This window comes from Tursiops truncatus, chromosome 13 (assembly GCF_011762595.2).
Source record: "Tursiops truncatus isolate mTurTru1 chromosome 13, mTurTru1.mat.Y, whole genome shotgun sequence".
NCBI lineage: Eukaryota > Metazoa > Chordata > Mammalia > Artiodactyla > Delphinidae > Tursiops > Tursiops truncatus.
Genome location: NC_047046.1, coordinates 9,211,332 through 9,230,819, shown reverse-complemented (window position 1 = coordinate 9,230,819; position 19,488 = coordinate 9,211,332). Strand labels below are relative to the sequence as shown.

General features: G+C 48.9%; 1 protein-coding gene across 1 annotated transcript in view; it reads right to left on the bottom strand.

Annotated features, from left to right (window-relative positions):
* Nucleotides 1-1,474: 1,474 nt before the first annotated feature.
* CUX2 (cut like homeobox 2) overlaps nucleotides 1,475-19,488 on the bottom strand; it is a 195,001-nt gene continuing 176,987 nt past the window's right edge. The window contains exons 17-22 of the mRNA XM_019950538.3: nucleotides 15,481-16,280; nucleotides 14,100-14,259; nucleotides 8,759-9,031; nucleotides 7,345-7,533; nucleotides 5,814-6,087; nucleotides 1,475-2,462 (exon numbers count right to left, since the gene is read on the bottom strand). Coding sequence (XP_019806097.1) covers nucleotides 1,670-2,462; nucleotides 5,814-6,087; nucleotides 7,345-7,533; nucleotides 8,759-9,031; nucleotides 14,100-14,259; nucleotides 15,481-16,280 — 2,489 coding nt within the window. The 3' untranslated portion in view covers nucleotides 1,475-1,669. The remainder of the gene's footprint in view (nucleotides 2,463-5,813; nucleotides 6,088-7,344; nucleotides 7,534-8,758; nucleotides 9,032-14,099; nucleotides 14,260-15,480; nucleotides 16,281-19,488) is intronic.

Sequence of the window (19,488 nt, the reverse complement as noted above, 5' to 3'; positions counted from 1 at the left end):
AGACTGCAGCCTGGGCTGGGTGCATGAGAGTTGAGATTTCTGGAACACCCCTCAAATGACCCCTTCTGGTCACTGGATTTTGCTGGCCTGGGTTTCAAAATGTTCGCTGCATCCTTGAAACCCCTGTCAGCCATCTTTCCCCCTGGTACTGGGTTGGCACCGATTATGACCACTTTTTCATCGTCATTCTGGATTCAGCTGGGAAGTCACCCAACTCAACCTTCCCACAGAGTTTGAAAAAGTAAAAGAAATAATAACAGGAGAGATTCAACAACCAATATGGTGGCTGTTCCATCCAAATTGGGAACTCTTCCCCTAAAAACCAGGGTGATGAAGACACTGGAGGGTGGGCTTCTTTGAGTTGAGGGGTTGAGTCTTTGTTCTCAAAAAGGTCATGTGTTAGAAGGCAGGAAGTTGGACTTGAGACAGGGATATGGTGGTCATGCTGAGGTGAACTCAACCTTTTAGCTTTATTCTGCATAAACCTGGAGGTGCAGACTTCCGGAAAGCATCAGGGTCAACTTGAGAAAGATGATGATGAGAAGGGGAGCTTGGGGTCTCTAGTTGGATGAATCTACTTCTTGGTGCTGGGTGCTGAGCTGGGTGTTTGTGGGACGACCAACGCTGTTATTTTCTTAAAACACAAAGAGAGGAAGATGGCGGCCACAGTCTTGCTCTGGAAAGCCAGTGGGGAAACTTCCTGCACTGTGGCCACGATTCAGGCTGGGGGATGGGGTCACTCTGGTTCGAGCGCCACCCTCTAATCACCTACCCCCGTACCTGGCTTTCCGAAGGATTCGGAACCACATCTTGTCTACAGACGGACGAGGTGGATTGTCTACCCCCTGCGGTCCACAGGTTTCTGACAAGAGGGAGTGTAAGCAGTTTGTTTTGTACCATGTTACATCTCAGATAGGATGGTTGGCCACAGCCCACATCTCTACAACATTTACAATGGCATGGGACATTCTGTGTTATCAAGGTTGCATAACAGACCACCAGAATGAAACACATCCTCAACGGCATCAAGGTTTTCATTTAGAGTCTTCTGGACTTTCTCTTTTCAACATGGTTTCTGGAAGGGCAGTAGCAATGGACTGTGTCTCACAGACAGACATGGGAAAAAAACCGTGGTTCAAAGGTTATCTGAATTTTGGTCAGTCTTATAGTGTTTTGTGATGGCTTTGAACAACTGTCTCCTTTTAATCTCATCTAGTGGCAAAAATGACACAACTTCAGTGTATACTTCGCAACAGTTGTGACGGTATCCTGATTTCATAACTCTCTGTAATATCAAAACAGCATCAGCTGGGAATAAATTCCAAAGGATCCTTTATTAAAATATCTAAAAGAGGTCTATAAATATTTACTTTTCTAAAAGAGTTTGGAGTTTCCAGGGGAAGAATGTGGCGCCACTTTGCTTCTGCCTCCTGTAGAGGGGCCAGAGTGGAGAAGGGGGTGATCCCCGGGGCAGGGGCTGCTGAAAAGGGGAAGCAGAGGCACCTGCCTCACCTGCTCACTCACGACTTCACGGAACCGGGATCACAACCAAAACTGTCAAGCGGCGCGACACTGCGGTCCACGTTTTGATGGCTGAGCTCCTCCCTTCCTGACCCCGCCCTGAGTGAGAGGGAAGGTGGCCCCCGCGGCGAGCCCCTTGCCCCCACCTTTAGAACTCCCACTCCAGGGCCTCCTCGCGATTGGCAGCCCTCTCCAGCCGGTAGATGATGCTGTTCAGGTTGGCCATCTTCTCATGCCGCCGCTGCAAGTTGGGGTTCACCTTGGTGCTGGGGTGCAAGGCCCCGGTTGCGTCGGCAGTGGGGCTGGCACTCGGCACTTTGGCAGGGAGGGTGCCGGGTGGGGATGGGGAGATGGGGGCTGAAGAGGAAGGAACAGGTGACACAGACATCATGAGGCCCGGCGAGGAGGCAGCTGAGGGTGAGTTCAGTGACACCTCTAGGCTGCAGCGTGAGGACTCCGAGGCCGACTTAAAACTTAGAGGGTCCGGGTGTAGCCACTCCCCGCCCTCGCTCTCCTGGAGGGGCTGTAGCGAGGGGCAGGCTGGGGTGGCCCCGCCTGGAAGAAGGAGCCCAGGGGCTGCTTTTGGGAGTCCGTCGTTACCCAGAGGGTCAGGATGCACCTCTTTGGGGGAAACTTGGCCTTTGTCCAGCTCCTTTGAGTCCTGGCTGCCGGCCTCTTCCTCAGCATCCTCAGTCTGTTCCTGTTTAATCCTCACTTGCGTCTTGTCCTGGGTGGTCAGGGGTGTGATGCTTTCCTCGGGACCCTCCTGAAGCTTTAGTTCCTTCACAGTAGGCTTTTGGTCCTCAGCCTCAGAGTTGGGGCTCTGCGGAGTGGGGTCTGGGTGGGAGTGGCCTGGCAGTAGGATGCCAGGACCCCCACTGGGGTCGAGATCTGGTTCCTCTTGGGTCCCCTCCACCAACATCTCCCGGCGCATCCGGGACCTGGGGCAGAGACGGCGGTGAGCAAGGGGCTGGACGGGGACCGGCTAACCCTGGAGTCAAATCACATGAGTGGCCTTCTGACCCCACCCACTTCCCTGGGGGCTCACTAGGCATAAGCTTCTTCACATGCAGCATCTTAGTAAGTCCTCTCAACAACTCTGCAAGGTGGGTGCTATTATTATCCCCAATTCATAGAGAAGGAAACAAGGCTCAGAGATGTTGAATGACTTGCCCCAGGTTTCACAGCCAGTAAGTGGCAGAACCAGGACTTGAACTCAGGATTGTTGGATCCCGAAGCTCACAATCTAGACCTGTGCTGTCCAGTGCAGTGGCCACTGGTCACATGTGGCTCTCTCATTATTAAAGTTTTTATACTGATCACATGTTGAAATGGTTATATCTGTATATACTGAGCTAAATAAAATATACTATTACATTAATTTCACCTGTTTCTTTTTATTTTTAATGTGGTTACTAGAAAATTTTATATTATATATGTGGCTTTCACTGTATTTCTATTGGACAGCACTGTTTTAGAGCATTTTTCAAAGTCAAACCCAGATCTAGTTTGTGCCAATAACCCCCTGCTTCTTTCCTGGAGGGACTCTTAGACATCAGCCCAGAAGGGAAAACTGAGGCACACAGAATAACTTGTCTAGGTCACCAAGGCACACAGAGGCAGAGCTGGGACCAGTAGCTGGGAACCCTGAACTCCAGTCCAGAACCCTTCCTCTCTTCACTTCAATGGCCTCCCTGTTGTCAGAGGGAAACTTATATATTATGTTTTAGAGCAGGAAATGATAGGAATGAGTCTAACTCCATTAACTATTTTCCTAATAGCATGAGGTCCAGAGAGGTCAAATCACTCGTCCAAGGTCATAGAGCGACAGGGCTTCCTCAGCATCTATCTTCAATGCTGTAGCCCTCTGCCCTTTTTTATTAATGACATCATATGTTAATACCATTATTTATAATATTAATAATAAAGTACATGTTACAGATAAATAATACATTTATAAATTTTAATTATAAACATCATAATGATGGGTGCTTATCATGTACCAGGTACGGGGCCAAGCACTTTTGCAGGTTATTTCATTTATTTTTCATAATAACCTTATGAGCAGGATACTAGTCTCACTCCCACTGACAAAGATTACAAGGCTCAAAGAGGCACTGGGACTGCTACGGTCACACAGCCAGCAAGTAGTGCAGTTGGGCCCTGAACCCAGCAGTCCGGCTACACTCTCCTGCCTCCCTGGCTCCCTGCCCAGGTGGGGGATGGGGCCCCATCCCAGGATCCTGAGCCTGGAGGGACTGTGAAGGGTGATCTGGTTCACTTCTCTCTCTCAGTTCCTAATCCCTCCACAAAGGTGGCCTTGCCCACCTTCCAGGAGATTCTGTCATCTCCTTCAGTCCCCTCTAGAGGGAAAAGCTGCTGGGACCAGGGGGAGCACTAGTCGTTTCCGGTAAGGTGGGATCTGAGGGTGTTTTGGGATGGCTCAATGCCTGAGCCTCTGTCATTAGAGCTTCCAAACTGTAGATCAAGTATAAATATGAGGCTAATAGTCATTTACACCATAGTAAAAATTAGTCCTTTTCTTCAATTCCTGACTCCCAAATCTATAGCAGGTCCTCCCTGGTAATTTTTTCTGAAAACATCCTATTGTTCACCTTTCCTAGAGCTCACTGAAGGTTGTAATGATACATTAATATAAGTACTCATTTAATAGTGACCTTCCCTGCTGGTCTGTAAGAGGTGCTAAGGGCAAGGACTTTGTCTTGTTCTCTTTGGTGCTTGGTACAGAGTTGGTGCTCAATAAACATTTACTAAATGAAGTAATGTATTCTTCTACAATTAGAACTCTTTGAGAGTGGTTTCTTTTAGGAGTGGAATTCTCTCTGCTCATTCAAAGCCCAGCTCAAAGGCCACCTCTCTATAAAGTTTCCCCTAGGTAGAATTCCCTTTTCCCTCAGCCCCGTATTCATTCCTGTTTTACAGAATTTATTAGGTTGTTGCAAAATTATCTGGTTTGTGATTTTAAGCTCCCTAGGGCAGGGATGATAGCTTTGAACCCCTGTATCTCCTGACCCTAGCTCACTGTGCATACATGGCAAATATTTATTGAATGAATACATTGAATAATAATGGAGGGCTCTGTTCCTGTGGGAAACAAGAGGGGAGAGAATGTCCCCTGGGAGGGAAGGAGGGCATGAGGCTTTAAGGACCTATGTCATTTGCTGTTTGGCAGGCTCTGGGTCTGAGCAGGATAATATGCAATATTTTACAAAGTATGTACGCTTGAAGTGTTTCATTTGATCCTCAATTCAGCACTGTGGGGTTAAGTATTAGGTTCCTTATCTGTAAAATAGGGATGAGACTCAGAAAGGTACAGTGATTTGCTCAGTAACACACAGCCAAGGTGGAACTTGAACTCAGGTCTGTGTGATGCCCATGCCTGGGCTGTGGAGAGAGACTTCAGGCATTCCACCCTTCCAGGCTCCTCCTTCCTCTTCTCTCTTGGGGGTCAAGAGACTCTCCTCTCTGGCACCACAGAGGCACCAGAGACATTTCTTGCTCAACAGGCTTGGTGGGGAGTGCCTCAGAGATGGTCCTCGAAATCCCATCAACCCTTCTCTGCAGGGCTCTCAGGAAGCCCTTCTGCGGTCTCCTTGGAAACTGCTGGACTCAGCCAGTCAATGCCCTCAGGCAGCCCAGCCCACCGCAGGTCAGCTACTCCTAAGACTAGGGACTGGTGAGTGGGAGAAGGCACCACAGAAATAGGAATCACCCATTCCCTGAGGTGGATGGCGCCCGAGGGGCTGCCACAGGGGTTTCCTTTGGCCTTAGGAGTGGGAGACGCCAAGAGCCCCAAATCGGGGCTCTGACACAAGGTTCAGTGGGTAGTTAAGGTTCCTCAGGCCTGTGCCCCAAACACCATTCCCTGTCCCTTCACAGACGCGGAGCAAGCTGGGTGAAGTCATAATAAAGACAGTGACAATAATGATGTCAACACCTACCACAAACTGTGTGCCAGGTATTTTATGTAAATACGTTGGCCCATCAAATCCTCAAGACAACTATATGAAGTAGATCCCATTATGGTTCCCATTTTATAAGTTAGAAGACTTGACGCTCAGGGAGGTGAAGTCCCTTGCCCAGGCCTCACAGCTGGAAATGGTTGAGCTGAGATTTATCAATAGATCCAGGTCTGCCTATGTTATAAAGCAATATGGTCCTCTTATCTCCCAGAGGCCACGCTGGGCTCCCTCCAGGCCCCGGGACAGGGAAGGGGGGCCGGCTGAGACCCCTTCCCACCCTCCCAGTGGCTACCCACTCAGTATCCCTACCTGTAGTTGTGGAACCAGTTGATGACGGTGTTGGTCTTGAGGTTGAGCTGGAAGGAGAGGAGCTCTATGGTCTGCTGGGAGGGGTAAGGCTCCAGCTGGTAGGCCTTTCTCAGCGCCTCCTTCTCCTCAGGGGCCAGCACTACTCGCGGCTTCTTGATTTGCAGGAGGCTCAGGTCCTGGGGCTGCAGGCAGGGGCTGGGGCACTCGGAGCGGGTGGCTGGAGACTCACTGTCTGAGCCGGTGCTGATGAGGCCGTACCTGCGCTTCAGGTAGGCTGGGGCGGGCGGGCGGGTGGGGGAGGGAGTGGGGGAGGGCTGAGAGCGGCCGACCAGAGGCCCATTGCTACCCGAGCTGAACCAAGCATCAGCTAGCGGTCCTCAAAGCCCTCCATGCCCCAAACGTTGGGACCCCCACGCAGTCTCAGCCTTTTCTCCTTTCTTACTCTCCTTTCACTTCCTCCGCGCGAGACGCGCTCGCCTACCCACACCTGGTCATTAGCACTCTAATTGTTAACATATGTAGAAGGTTCGCCTCACAGACAGGAAGGAAGTGCTCGAAAAAGGGTGCTCTGGAGCATTCTCTTGATTGTCAGAAGTGTCCCTGAATTTCACTACTTTTGTTGGGGGCAGGGGCAGGACATTAATTTTAAACGAACATAGTAATTGCATGATGCATCTCAGCCTCAAATTGTCAAAATGTAGGGGAAAAAAGGCACACCTCAGAACGGAGGAAGTAAGGCATTAGCGCCTCATTTAATCCGCACAGCAATGCCCTGAGGTAGATGCTGTGACTCTTACTTTCAGATGAAGTAGAATGAGGCACAGAGAAGGGAAGTAACTTGCCCAAGGTCACACAGCCAGGAAGCGGCAGGACAAGTTCTCAACTGTACAGCTGTCTGATGCCAACAGCCGGACTCAGCCCTGCTCCGTGTGCCGCTTACAGCTTGGCTTGACCCTGGGCCCTCATCATGAACTGCCTTGGTGCCCTGGATGGTGACTTTCCAACTCCTTGTATCTTATTTCCCAACTGGACCCTGAGCTTTTTAAGATCCAGGAATCCCTTATTCACAGCATGAGACTGGGAGGGCACAAACAGGTACTCAATGCCAGCTCATTTTTTCAGGGATATAAAATAATATTAGACCATGTAAGAATCTGCAATTTCTTGTCCACTTCCACAAGGGAGGATTCTTGTTTGCTGGGTCAATTCTGTGCTTTGTTGTGTAGAATCTGGGTAATGGGCAAAGGAGGTAATACAATAGGGAGGTGATGCAGAGGATGGAGGGATCAGAGAGAAAGGGGGTTTTGCGGAATATACAAAAGATTTTGGAGTAGCTGTCGGTGTGGGGAAGGACGCTGAGAGATGGGCTATTGGAATTTTCAGGGGAAAAGTAGTAAATGTTTTAATGGCTTGCAGTTATATTCTGTGGAATTGCTATTTCTTGCAGCCCCACACCAGACTGAGACTGGACTCACTGGGACCCTGAGTTTATCTGGGTTTATCTGGGACCCTGAGTTTACCCAGTGCTTACCTTTTTTCTCCAGCTTCTTCATGTCTCTCAGCTTCTCCACATTGTGGGGGTCATTGAGCCACAGCTGCATGCGCACAAAGGGCTCCCGCCCCTTCAGGCTCAGCTTGTGCCAGGGTTTTGGTCGGGACAGCAGGTCAGACACGGAGCCCTGTGTCAGCCCCAGGATGCTCTCCCCAAATAGCCGCTGCCCTGGAGACAGGGGAGGAGGGCAACCTGTAACGCCCAGGCTGGGCAGAGGTGCTCCCAGGAGACACAAGAAATAGGCCAGAGACATGGGAGAACCTAGGGAACGTCTCCACTGACTCAGAAGGGAGGACTAGACACATGGGGGAACCCACCCCCGGTGTGTATCTGGAAGAGACCTTTCTGCAAAATATGAGATGGGGGCGGGCAGACAGCTACCAAACAAAAATGCTTTCATGATTTAGATGTTCTTCACTCCTAGGGGATCCCTGAAATTGTCTGCAAACTTCATGTGTACAAATTAGTATCACCTTGTCAGAGAGCAAGTTGACAGGTTTTATCGAAATGTCAGTGTGCATATCCTCTGATCCAGCAATTCCACTGCCTGGGATTTATCCTCCAGTTGTACTTGCCCAAGGGCACAAAGACGCATACAGACACAGTTTCAGAGGCAGCAGGAAATTGGGAACAAGCAAAATGCTCATCAGTTGGGTAAAAAATGTGGGGCATCCATGGCCTGAAAAATTTTGCAACAGTGACAAAGAATGCAGGTGGTCTATTCATTCTAAACTGGAAGGGTGTCCACAGTGTTAATTTTTAAAAAGCAAGTATAAGGACAGCCTGTGTGTAATTTCATCTATCTAGAAAAAAGAAAAGAAGAAACTAGGTGAACATATATTCTTGTATGTGTTCAGAAAGTGTCAGAGAACGGGGAGGCAGGGGAGATTTTACTTTTTTATTTAAATTTTAATTCTTTATTTCTGTACTATTTGGTATTTTTAAATAAAGATGCCTTATTTTTATTATAGAAATTGTAGTGAAAAGTTGGGGCTTGTGTGTATCCCTCTGGGAGGGGGGCTTGACACCCATTTGAGACTTGGAGGAGTTTGTGATTCAAAAAATTAAAGAATCCAGATTTCTCCTCTGTGCCCCCAGCACTGGATCAAGATTGTGTTAGAGTCTCACTGTTACTGGGATTCTCTAAGTCCTCCTGGAAGGCAGTTTTGAAAGCTGTGGGCTCAGGATTTTAGGTCCTTTTCAGGCCCGTACTGACCTCCCTTGTGTCCCACTCTAGAGACCCAGGTCATTGTCAGATGCCTCCCAGAGGGTCCTGGATGCCCCAGGGCTGACTGGCACCTGCAGGCAGGACCCCAGTGCCTGGGATCGCACTGCCAGCACTTTCCTTAAGGCAAGTAGGAGCCAAGCATCCCTGATTCCCGCCACCCTGTACCTAGGTTGTTGTCTGTGAGGACCTCTTTGACCCTCTTGGTGATGGAGTACGTGTCCAGCTCGGGGGACATGGCCACAATCTCCTGGATGCCCGCTGTGGTCTGGCTGCCTGAGTACATCTTTCCACCCAGCGAGGAGCTGGAGCGTCCCTCCGGCTGCTGGTTCTCCTTGCTGCTCTCCAGTGTCAGACTCAGGGGCTCCTGGGATGTCTTCTCCGGTGGCTCCGTGGGACTAGGGGGTGGGGATGGCGAGGACCTTGGTTCAGTGGGACTGGCTGTGGGCCACAGAGAGACAGAGAAGGCGGTTACTGCAATCTGGCATTGACACACATGGTTTGGGCAGGCTTGTTTGCTAGAGCCAAGAGTTGGCAGCACCCCTTTTGCAACCACCATAGTAATATCTCAGGCAAGGACCATGCTGGATGTGAAAACTAGCAGATGAAAGTTAGATGAGGAATAGGATATCCACATAGTCCCAAAGTATCTCCCCACAAGATACTTATTAATTACAAAGGGAAAAACAGTAACTTTACAGTACAGCTACCTGCCAGACACCACCTTAACCAAGTGATCAAAGTTAGCATCACCAATCATAGGACAGATAAACAACTGGTGCCTCCTGATACAATGTACTGAGAAGGACACAGCATCACTTCTGTGATATTCCTGCCCAAAGTGCACAGTCTGAATCTAACCATGAGGAAGCATCAGACAAAGGTGAACTGAGCCAGTCTACAACATAACTTGGCTTCTAGTCTTGAAAGATGTCAAAACTGAAAAACAAAGAGAGGCAGAAGAATGGTCCAAACTGAAAGAGACTGAAGAGACATGACGACTAACTACAAGTTATTCTGAATCTGATCCTGGACAGGGAAAAATAAAATTATATAAAGGTGATTACTGGGACAACAGAGGAAAGTTGAATATAGATGGTGGGTTATGTAACAGTACTGTTATTATTGTAAAATTTCTCATGCTTGGGAAATACTTGTTGGAAACATTTAGGGGTAAAGGGACATGATGTCTTCAATTAATTTCTCAAATGGTCGAGAGAGAAAGAGTACAAATATGGCAAAATTAGCAACTGGTGAATCTGTGTGTAGGGTCTAGGAAGTTGGTTGTTCTATGGCTTCAACTCTTTGGTAAATTAGAAATTACATCAAAATTGAAAGTTAAGGAAAAAAAGGAGTTGGCAATGACCTACAAGCCCAACTACTGGGCATCAGCTAAATAAAATACAATGAGTCCCTGCAGCAATTAAAAATAATGTAATGAAAAGATGTCCACATAAGATGAGTAGGTTCTGGGATCCGATGCACAGCATGGTGGCCGCAGTTAACAATCCTGTACTGGATGACAGTTGCTGTGAGAGCACAGGTTTAATGTGCTCACTATAACAACAAAATGGTAATTATGTGAGGGGAAGGATGTGTTAACTAACCTTACCATGGTAAACATTTTGCAATATATACATCTCTCAAATTGTTACATTGTCTACCTTGAACTTACACAGTGTTCTATGTCAAATATATCTCAATAAAACCGAAAAAAGAACAAGAAAAGATGTCCACAGTACCCTGGCATGTTAAAAGAAAGTGAGTTTTAAAACCACATTTTTCATTTGTCGAAAGACATTTTGTGTGAACGTATATTTAAAAACCACTTAGAAGTTATCTTGGGTGGGATGACTTTGTCGAACCTCAGTTCCTGAATCTGTTAAATGGGGCCGTAAGACAAATAGCGCTACACTTGCAACTATCCTACTCAGGGACTGGAGAGGACTCGAGATAATGCGGATCACCTCTTGAGGAATCAGAGTCACCCACTGGACTTTCCAGTGTGAGCTGAGCCTCTGGACAATCCAGGGAGGGCAGGGGACGTGCCTAGGGAGGTGCCCCTAATAGGGAGGGGCGTGTGGTACAGGGTGTCTAGGAATCCCTGTGCCGGTCCACAAGGTGCCTTCCAGCGAAGTAGAAAGAAAAGGTACCTCTTCCTCAAAGTGTTTAACTGGTGCCTGATGGAAATTTGTTAAGATAAACATAAAAATGTATGATAAGTAGGAAGTAAAGGGAGCCCCATAACCATCCTGCAGTGGCTTTGATTCTAGAAAGGACATCCTGAGCCTCTCTCTGCTCTAGATGGGTTCTTCCTTCCCTGTGGCCAACAAGTAGATCACTCTGATCAGACCACTCTCATGCTTCAGAACCTTCGATGGCTCCCCACTGCCCCTTGCACAAGAAACGTGTACCTCCTTGTCCTGGTGTTTAAGGCTCTGGACTCTGTTGTCCCTGCCCACCTCACAGACCTGGAGCAATTCACAGTCCCCTCAGCTACCCCTCTCCCCACAAACCTCCTAGGCTCTTCTAAACCCCTGTGCCTTTGTTTAGGCTGGTCTTCCCACTCTGAAAGCCTTCCTCCTAACCTTGAACTCCTATATATCCTTGAAGACCCAGTCCCAAATGCCCCTTCGCTGAGGTGTACACCTTTGGGGTCTAAGAGCACCTTGACTACAAATTGTCACGCTTCACTCTAATTCCTTGCTTGTGCCAGATCTCTGCCTTACTACATGCAACAACAACAACGATGATGGTGACGACAATAATTCATGAAGCTTCCTTTTACTGAGCACTTACATGCCTAGCATAGTGCTATGTGTTTTACACCCATGATGTCAAGTCACCTTCATAACACCCCTAGGAGGTAGGTATGATGGTATCCCCTTTTACAGATGAGGCAACTGAGGCTCAGAGAGGTCAGGCAATATGTCTAAGGTCACAGAGTGGCTAGTGGCAAAACCAGGACTTGAGCTCAGGTATGCTTATGCCCGACATGGTCTTCTCATCCACTAAATACCAGCCCCTGGAAGGCAGAGAACATACGTTAGTCTTAGAGCCTGGGGAAGCAGGAGGTGCTTTTGAGTGAATACATTTCAGTCAGGACCACTCAAATCTGTTTCCACAAACCTGGGGTCCTGGTGTCTTGATCTGTGGGTAAGCAGGGGACAAGATGTCCACCCTCATCTGCACTTACCTCCCTTCCCAAACCGTGTATGATCCTGCCTCCCAGCCTTTGCTTTTGCTGTTTCTTATGCCAAGAACACTATTCTTGATTGTCTTTGCCTAACTCTATCCCTACCTCAAATCCTTCCATTACAAAGAAAAAACAAACAAACAATTAGACATTGGGGAAATGCCAATAAAAATTATGAGATACCACTTCATACCCACTAGGATGGCTACAGTAAAAAATGGAAAAATAGCAAGTGTTGGCTTACTGTTGGAATGTAAAATGCTGCAATTGCTATGGAAAACAATTTGGAAATTCCTCAATAAGTTAAACATAGAATTACCATGTGACCCAGCAATTCCACTCCTAGATATATAGCCAAAGGAATTGAAAACGGGTGATCAAAGAGATGTTCATGTTCAACATTATTCACAGTAGCCAAGAAGTGGCTTACCGCTCCGATGGGATATTATTTAGCCATAAAGAGGAATGAAATTCTGACACAAGCTATAGCATAGAAGAATCTTCAAAACATCATGCCAAGTAAAAGAAGCCAGACACAAAAGACCACATATTATCTTGATTCCACTGATACGAAATGCCCAGAACAGGTAAATCCATAGAGTCAGAATGCAGGCTTGGTGGTTGCCAGGGGCTTTGGGGGAGGAGGAAGTGGAAGTGACTGCAAATGGGTATGGGATTTCCTTCTGGGGTGATGAAAATGTCCTAGAATTGTACAGAGGTGATGGTTGCACAACACTGTGAATGTACTAAATGCCACTGAATCTTCAATTAATTTCTCAAATGGTTGAGAAATTTAGCCATTTAAAAAAATGGCTAAAATGGTAAATCTGGTTTGTGAATTTATCACAGTGAAAATGAATTAATTACAATACACCACCACACCAAAAAAAAAAAAAAAAAAGGATCTGGGACCCTTTCACAAGTGTAGGCTCTAAGGTGGAAACCCTAGGAGGCAGGGGAGTCTAACAGCTACCAGTCTTGCGTTCTAATCCTGGCTCTGCCACTAACTGGCCAGTGACCTTGGGCAAGTCACTGTGCTATTCAGACCCTCGATTTCTTCTTTTGTAAAACTGAAGGACAAAGAGTCCCTCTGGTCAAGATTAACACAAGGATTAAAGAAGAAAACACTGTAAGTGGTTAGCACTGTGTGTGACAAATGACTGCCGTCATTATAACAGTTGTATTAGTCCTCAATTATAAAATATTATAAAATATTTCAAAGCTATAGAAATGTACAGAAAAGTCCTCCCTCCCTTCCCTGGGCCTATCACCTTAATAGATGTTAACACTGCCCTATTTGCTTCAAATTTCCCTGTTTGTTTTAAAGAAAAAAAGGAACAGAGACAGCCAGAGCCTTCTGGTCCCCTCCCAGTCTCTTCCTGGCCCCTCCCTGCCCAGAGCAGCCCCTCCTTGCAGGCAGGTGGGTGGTGGCACCTTTTTTCATTTCTTGTCTGTGGGCATTAACTTCTAAAATAAACACCATCACTGGGAGGTAAGATTTTGTTCCCAGACATTATGTTTCAGATACTATTCTTGTTGATACCCATTGATCTGGTTCATTTCTATGAAACTGAGATATGGTTTTTGTCCTATTGACCAATCCCCACTTTAGAAATGGACAAACTGACTGAGCTGAGGTCCTTGGACTCGGAGTCTGGCGTCTCTTTGTCTCTGCCTTTCTCTGGCCTCAGCAGGTAGGTCAGATGTCCTGTCCTGGCAGCAATCCCCGTCACGGTCCGGGTAGGCATCTCACCAGGGCCTTAATGGATCTGCCCACTGACTATCACTGGGGAGGGAGCTTGAGCTCCCTGGAGTCCCCACCTCAGGGCCCCAGTCCCTCTACTCTCAGGCTCTGTAACTCTGGGCAACTCTCTGAGCCTCAGTTTCCTCACCCAGGAAAAGTTCAGACTCCACCCTGCCTGTGCATCATTAACGGATGGATAACAGCTGCCCAAGGCCCTGTGCTAAGAAGGATTCTGAGGCTGCGTGCTGGATTGCTGGGAGAAAGAGATCAATCGGCAGACTCCTGACGGGATGGGAAGGAAGTTGGGGCTCTCCATGCAAAGTACTTTTTCCACTTGCTCCACGCACCCGGGTGCCACCTAGAGGTTTAAAACCAGTGCCTGTCTGGCTGAAGGAAGGATGAAAGGGGAGCAGGGACACCAACTAGGAGCAACCTGCACTCTTTCAGGGCAGCAGCAGTGGCGCCGGGGCTGTGGGGACACAGAGGGGGGCAGACCCGGGCAGTGAAGCCACTGCACAGACTGGAAGAGTGAGGGCTCTTGGCACTTCTGGGGCCCTGTCTACACTCACCCTGGGAGGCGCTGGGCTGCTGGCTGACGGCCTGGCCGAGCTGGTCCGAGAGCCACAGCTGCATACGGATGAAGGGCTCCCGCCCCTTCTGCGTCAGCTTGCTCCACGGCTTCGGCCGGGACAGCATGTCACTCACACTGCCCTGAGACAGACCCAGCACCTGGGGATGGGCAGGGCAGGAAGGGTAGGTCAGCAGGTCCCTGGCCATCCCCTCCACCACTCTCCCCAAGAACCTTAAGGCCCACTGTTCACTCCCGTTCTGAGAGGCCAGGGCTGCCTTCATGTGTTCTTCACTCCCCAGGTGTCTGCTGTGTGCCTGTGCTGTATCCCCCACCTGCAGTGCCCTTCCTGATTTCCCTCCATCTAAAAATCCTGCCTCAGGACTTCCCTGGCAGTCCAGTGGTTAAGGCTTTGCCTCCCAATGCAGATTCCTGGATGGAGAACTAAGATCCCACATGCCGCATGGGCAAAAAACCAAAACGTAAAACAGAAGCAATATTGTAACAAATTCAATAAAGACTTTAAAAATGGTCCACATCAAAAAAATCTTAAAAAAAAAAATCCTGCTTGGACTCTAAGACCCCTTAAGTGCCCCCTCCTCCAGGAAGCCTTCCTGTGTCTCCCATTCAGGTCATTTCGCCTTCCTCTGAGCTTATGACCCTTTGCCTGCTCTTCTGCTATGGCCGGAGGTGATGTTTAAAACTACTTAACACGGACTTCCCTGGTGGCCCAGTGGTTAAGACTCCACGCTCCCAATGCAGGGTGCCTGGGTTCGATCCCAGGTCAGGGAACTAGATCCCACATGCATGTCGCAACTAAGAGTTCGCATGCTGCAAATAAGAAGCCGGTGAGCTGCAACTAAGAAGCCCATGAGCCGCAACTAAGGAGCACGCCTGCTGCAACTAAGACCCGGCACAACCAAATTAATTAATTAAAAAATAAATCTACATTTTAAAAAGAAATAAAACTACTTAGCAACTGGCACCAACCAATCAGGAGACCACCCCCCCACCCCCGCAAGCTAGGCTGAGCCTTAACCCTTTAGTGGATGGACCATGGGAAGGGTGGAGGGTACCCGAGCAGGGTCGGGTAGGTGGCTATTTCCTAACCAGATGGAAGGGTTTCACAGCTTTAAAAACCGCCTTGCCCTTGGCTCCCCTTCCTTCAGTGCCCAGGGACAGCTGGAAACAGGAAAAAGGGCTTTTGGGGTCACACAGACCAGGGTCCGAATCCTGCTTCTGCCCAGTTCTTGCACACGCGCACGCGCGCGCACACACACACGCATTCTTTCCAGACCATGGACGTGGGATGGGGGTCCTCCCTCCCCAGGTCCCGTGCTCCAGGCCCCGGAGGCTCCGAGGGTGGGCCCCGCCATCTTCACCTTCTCCCCGAAGATCCTCTGGCAGATTCCATTCTTGGCCAGCTTCTCCTTGACCTGGCGCGTCAGCTCCAGGGTGTCCACCTCACGGTACATGTAGAGCTCGTATTGCTCGGGGGTCAGGGGCGGCACGGTGGGCTTCAGCGTGCGGGGCACGTAGGCCGGGTAGTAGGCCAGTCGCCCACCACTGCCCGCCTCGGGGCCGCCCCCCTCGGCCTTGAGCTCACCCACCCTGGGGGGCTCGTCCTCACTCCCGGCCGCTTCCTCCTCAGGGGCCGTGGGCGCCTCGTCCCCACGGGGCCATGCCCGCCCGCTGGGCTGGCCGGAGTAGCTGGAGGAGGAGGAGGAGAGTGAGGGCGAGACAGAGGCGTAGGGGCGGCTGAGGAGGCCGCGGTCCGAGGCCCAGTGGTGGTCGAAGTAGCCGGCATCGCCGATCTCTGACTTGACCTTCCGGATGATGCTCTGCACAAAGGCGGCCGGGGACAGGACCGTGAGGGATGTCTGTGTGGCACTGCTGCTGGTGCCCCCACTGCCGACACCACCGCCACCGCCACCACTCTCCTCCTGCTTGACGTGGGTCGGGGCCCCGTTCTGGCTCATGGCGGCCAGCGAGGGCCGCTCTGGGGGCGAGGGAGGCACCGAGCGGCCGCGGGGGCCTGCCTCCATCTCCAGTAGGGCCTGCTGCTGTGCTTGCATCTCGCGGCGCGCTTGTTCCAGAATGTTCTTGATGGCATCTTCTGAGGTGCTGGCGGGGGCTGTGCCATTGGTGATGCTCAGTGGGGCTGTCGAGTTCTTGGGCTCACCTGTGGGAAAGATGACAGGGTGGCTGGAGGCCCATGGTCAGAGCATGGATTGAAGGGCAAAGATGTTCACAGCACAGTATTTATACCAGCAAAATGTTGGAGGCAACCTCTTTGTCCAACAGCTGGGGATTGGTTAAGTAAATTAGGGTCCATCCCTATGACAGAATATTAGGCAGCCATTAAAAATCAGGTCGACAAATTATACTCCAATAAAGATGTTAAAAAAAAAAAGGAAACAGAAAAAAAAAATCAGGTGGACAGTGAGATTTTAGCACATGTGGAGAAAGTGCTCACGGGGATAATATAACATTAAAAAAAGACTTGTCTTTTGCATATGCTGTGATCCATCTATGCAGATAAAAGCAAGTCCCAGAAGAAGACACACAGTATAACCTGCTTTCTAATTGAGCTGCGAAATAAGCAATGTATCACTTAGTGAAAAATCTTTTTTTTTTTTTTTTTTAAGAGTGGTGAACAAAAAGGAACAACAGAACATTGTTTCCCTCTGCCCTGTTAGTGGCCTTTCCCATGCTGAGGTCTCCCCAGCCCTGGACCAACCCATATCAACACAGCCCTTCCTCTATTACCTGGTTGTGCAGTCTATACCCTAGTGGATCCTCACAGCCCCAATTTTAATTTCCAATTAAAAAGCAATAGAGCAATGGAATATTATTCAGCCATAAAAAGGAATGAAGCACTGATACATGCTACCATATGGAATAATCTTGAAAACATCATGCTAAGTGAAAGAAGCCGGACACAAAAGGCCACATATTGTATGGTTTCCATTCCTATGAAATACCCAGAATAGGTAGATTCATAGACACAGAAAGTAGACTGGTGGTTCCCTGGGGCTTAAGGGAGGTGGAGAGTAGGGAGTGACTGCTAATAGGTACAGTGTTTCCTTTTCGGGGTGATGAAGATGTTTTGGAACTAGACAGAAGCAGTGGTTGCACAACATTGTAAGTATACTAGACACCACTGAATTGTTCACTTTAAAATGGTTAATTTTATGTTATATGAATGTTACCTCAATTTAAAAAAAAAGTAGGGGCTTCCCTGGCTGGCACAGTAGTTAAGAATCTGCCTGCCAATGCAGGGGACACGGGTTCGAGCCCTGGTCCTGGAAGATCCCACATGCCGTGGAGCAACTAAGCCCGTGCACCACAACTACTGAGGCCCGCGCGTCTAGAGCCCGTGCTCCGCATCAAGAGAAGCCACCGCGATGAGAAGCCCGCGCACCGCAACGAAGAGTAGCCCCCACTTGCCACAACTAGAGAAAGCCCGCACACAGCAATGAAGACCCAACACAGCCAAAAACAAATAAATAAAATAAATAAATTTATTAAAAAAAAAAGTAATACATGCCTATTGTGGACAGCTAAGAATGCACAGAAAATTAAGATGAAAATAAAAATCCCCTCTAATCTTTCCCCCAGAGGCAACCACGTGAAATTTTCTCATGTTTTTCCTTCCAATCTGTTTTCTAACAACATTCATGGGATGGTCACACTTGATATGCGGGAGTGTGGCCTGGTTTGCCCTCACTTGGTGTCAACATGAGTATTTTTTCCTATGATTATAAGTTCTTCTATCTTTAATGGCTGCATATACCACTGAGGAAATACCCTGTGCTTTACTTACCTGATCCCCCACTGCGAGATACTTAGATTGTTTCTAGTTTGTCACTGTTGGAAACAACGATAAAGAGATAGCTTGTATACAAAATTTTGCCCCCATTCTGGACATTTCCTTTGATCCCCAAAAGTAGAGCTCCTAAGTTAGTGTCAACCACATTCATTTCCTTCACAGGAAACCCCCAACTATGCAAAGGTTTCCCTCTATGATATTGCCTTTTCAATTTCTTTGCTGCGTTGTTTCTGACCCCACAGTGGGAGAGCACTGTACAGGGAGTCAGGAGACCTGGGTTCTCCTTTGGTCTCTGAATAACTGTGAGTATGTCTCCTCCTCTTTGGCTTCAGTTTTCCTGTTCAGTGGGAGAGTTAGATTAAACTGGTTCTCAGGATTCTTTCCCCCCAGTACTGTGTCTCATCTATATGTGTAAGCCCCATCTAGCACACAGTAGGCACTTGATAAATGTTTAGGACCGGTTTCATGGAAGACAGTTTTTCCATGGACTGGCGGGGGGGATGGGGGTGGGGGGATGGTTCAGGCCAGCGATGGGGAGCCATGGGGAGCGGGGATGAAGCTTCACTCGCTCACCCACTGCTCACCTCCTGCTGTGCGCGGCCCGGTTCCTAACAGGCCGTGGGCTGGTACTGGTCCACGTGCCGGGGGTTGGGGACCCCTGGTGTACACAGTAAGGGCTCAGCAGATTATATGGGTGGAGCAGTGTAGGCTCCCAGCAGGGTAAGCCCCTCTCTACCCTTTCCAGGGACCGGGAAGGGGAGGGATCTTGGGGAACTCCTGGCTTCCAGCAGCAATCAGAGGCTTGGGAATCGGGACACTTGCTCCGAGTCGCCACCATGGGGCAGCAGACAATGTAAAATGGAGTGGGAGTGCTGAAGCCAGCATCTAGTTCTAAGTCAGCTGTGGTCTACACTGTGTTGTACTACCTCATGCTGGGTGCAGGGGTGTGACTAGGTCCCTGGCTGCAAGAATCCCCCAGACTGGTGGGAGGGACAGCCACATCAGCAGAGTCATTTGTACCATGAATAAATGCAACAATGGAGACATAATAATGATAATGTAATGAGGACAGCTAACTTTTCAGGGGCACCTTCTACATACTAGACCCCAGTTGAGTGCTTGCCAGGCCTGATCTCATTTGATCCCCACACAACCTTAAGAAGGGAGTACAAATACTGTGTCCATTTTAAAGATGAGAAAATGAAGGCACAGAGAGGCTAAGCGATTTGCCCATGGTCACACGGTTAATAAATAGCAGAGACAAAATTTGCAGCCAGGTCACTCTGGCTCCAATGCACCAAACAATACAGGTCATTATGGGGGATCCAAGGAGGGGTGGTATCCAATCCACCTGGATGGGGATGAGGGGCTTCCTGGAGATGACTTCTGAGTTGAGTGGTAAAGTATAAGCAGGAGTTGGCCAGATGAAAAGTGGCTGGGGTGAGGATGGCATTAGGGGCACAGGGAACAGGAATGAGAATGAGCATGACCATAAACAGTTCATGTGAGAGGCACGGAGGGGTCAGGAGGAGTCTGAAGACTATAATAGGGCCTGTAG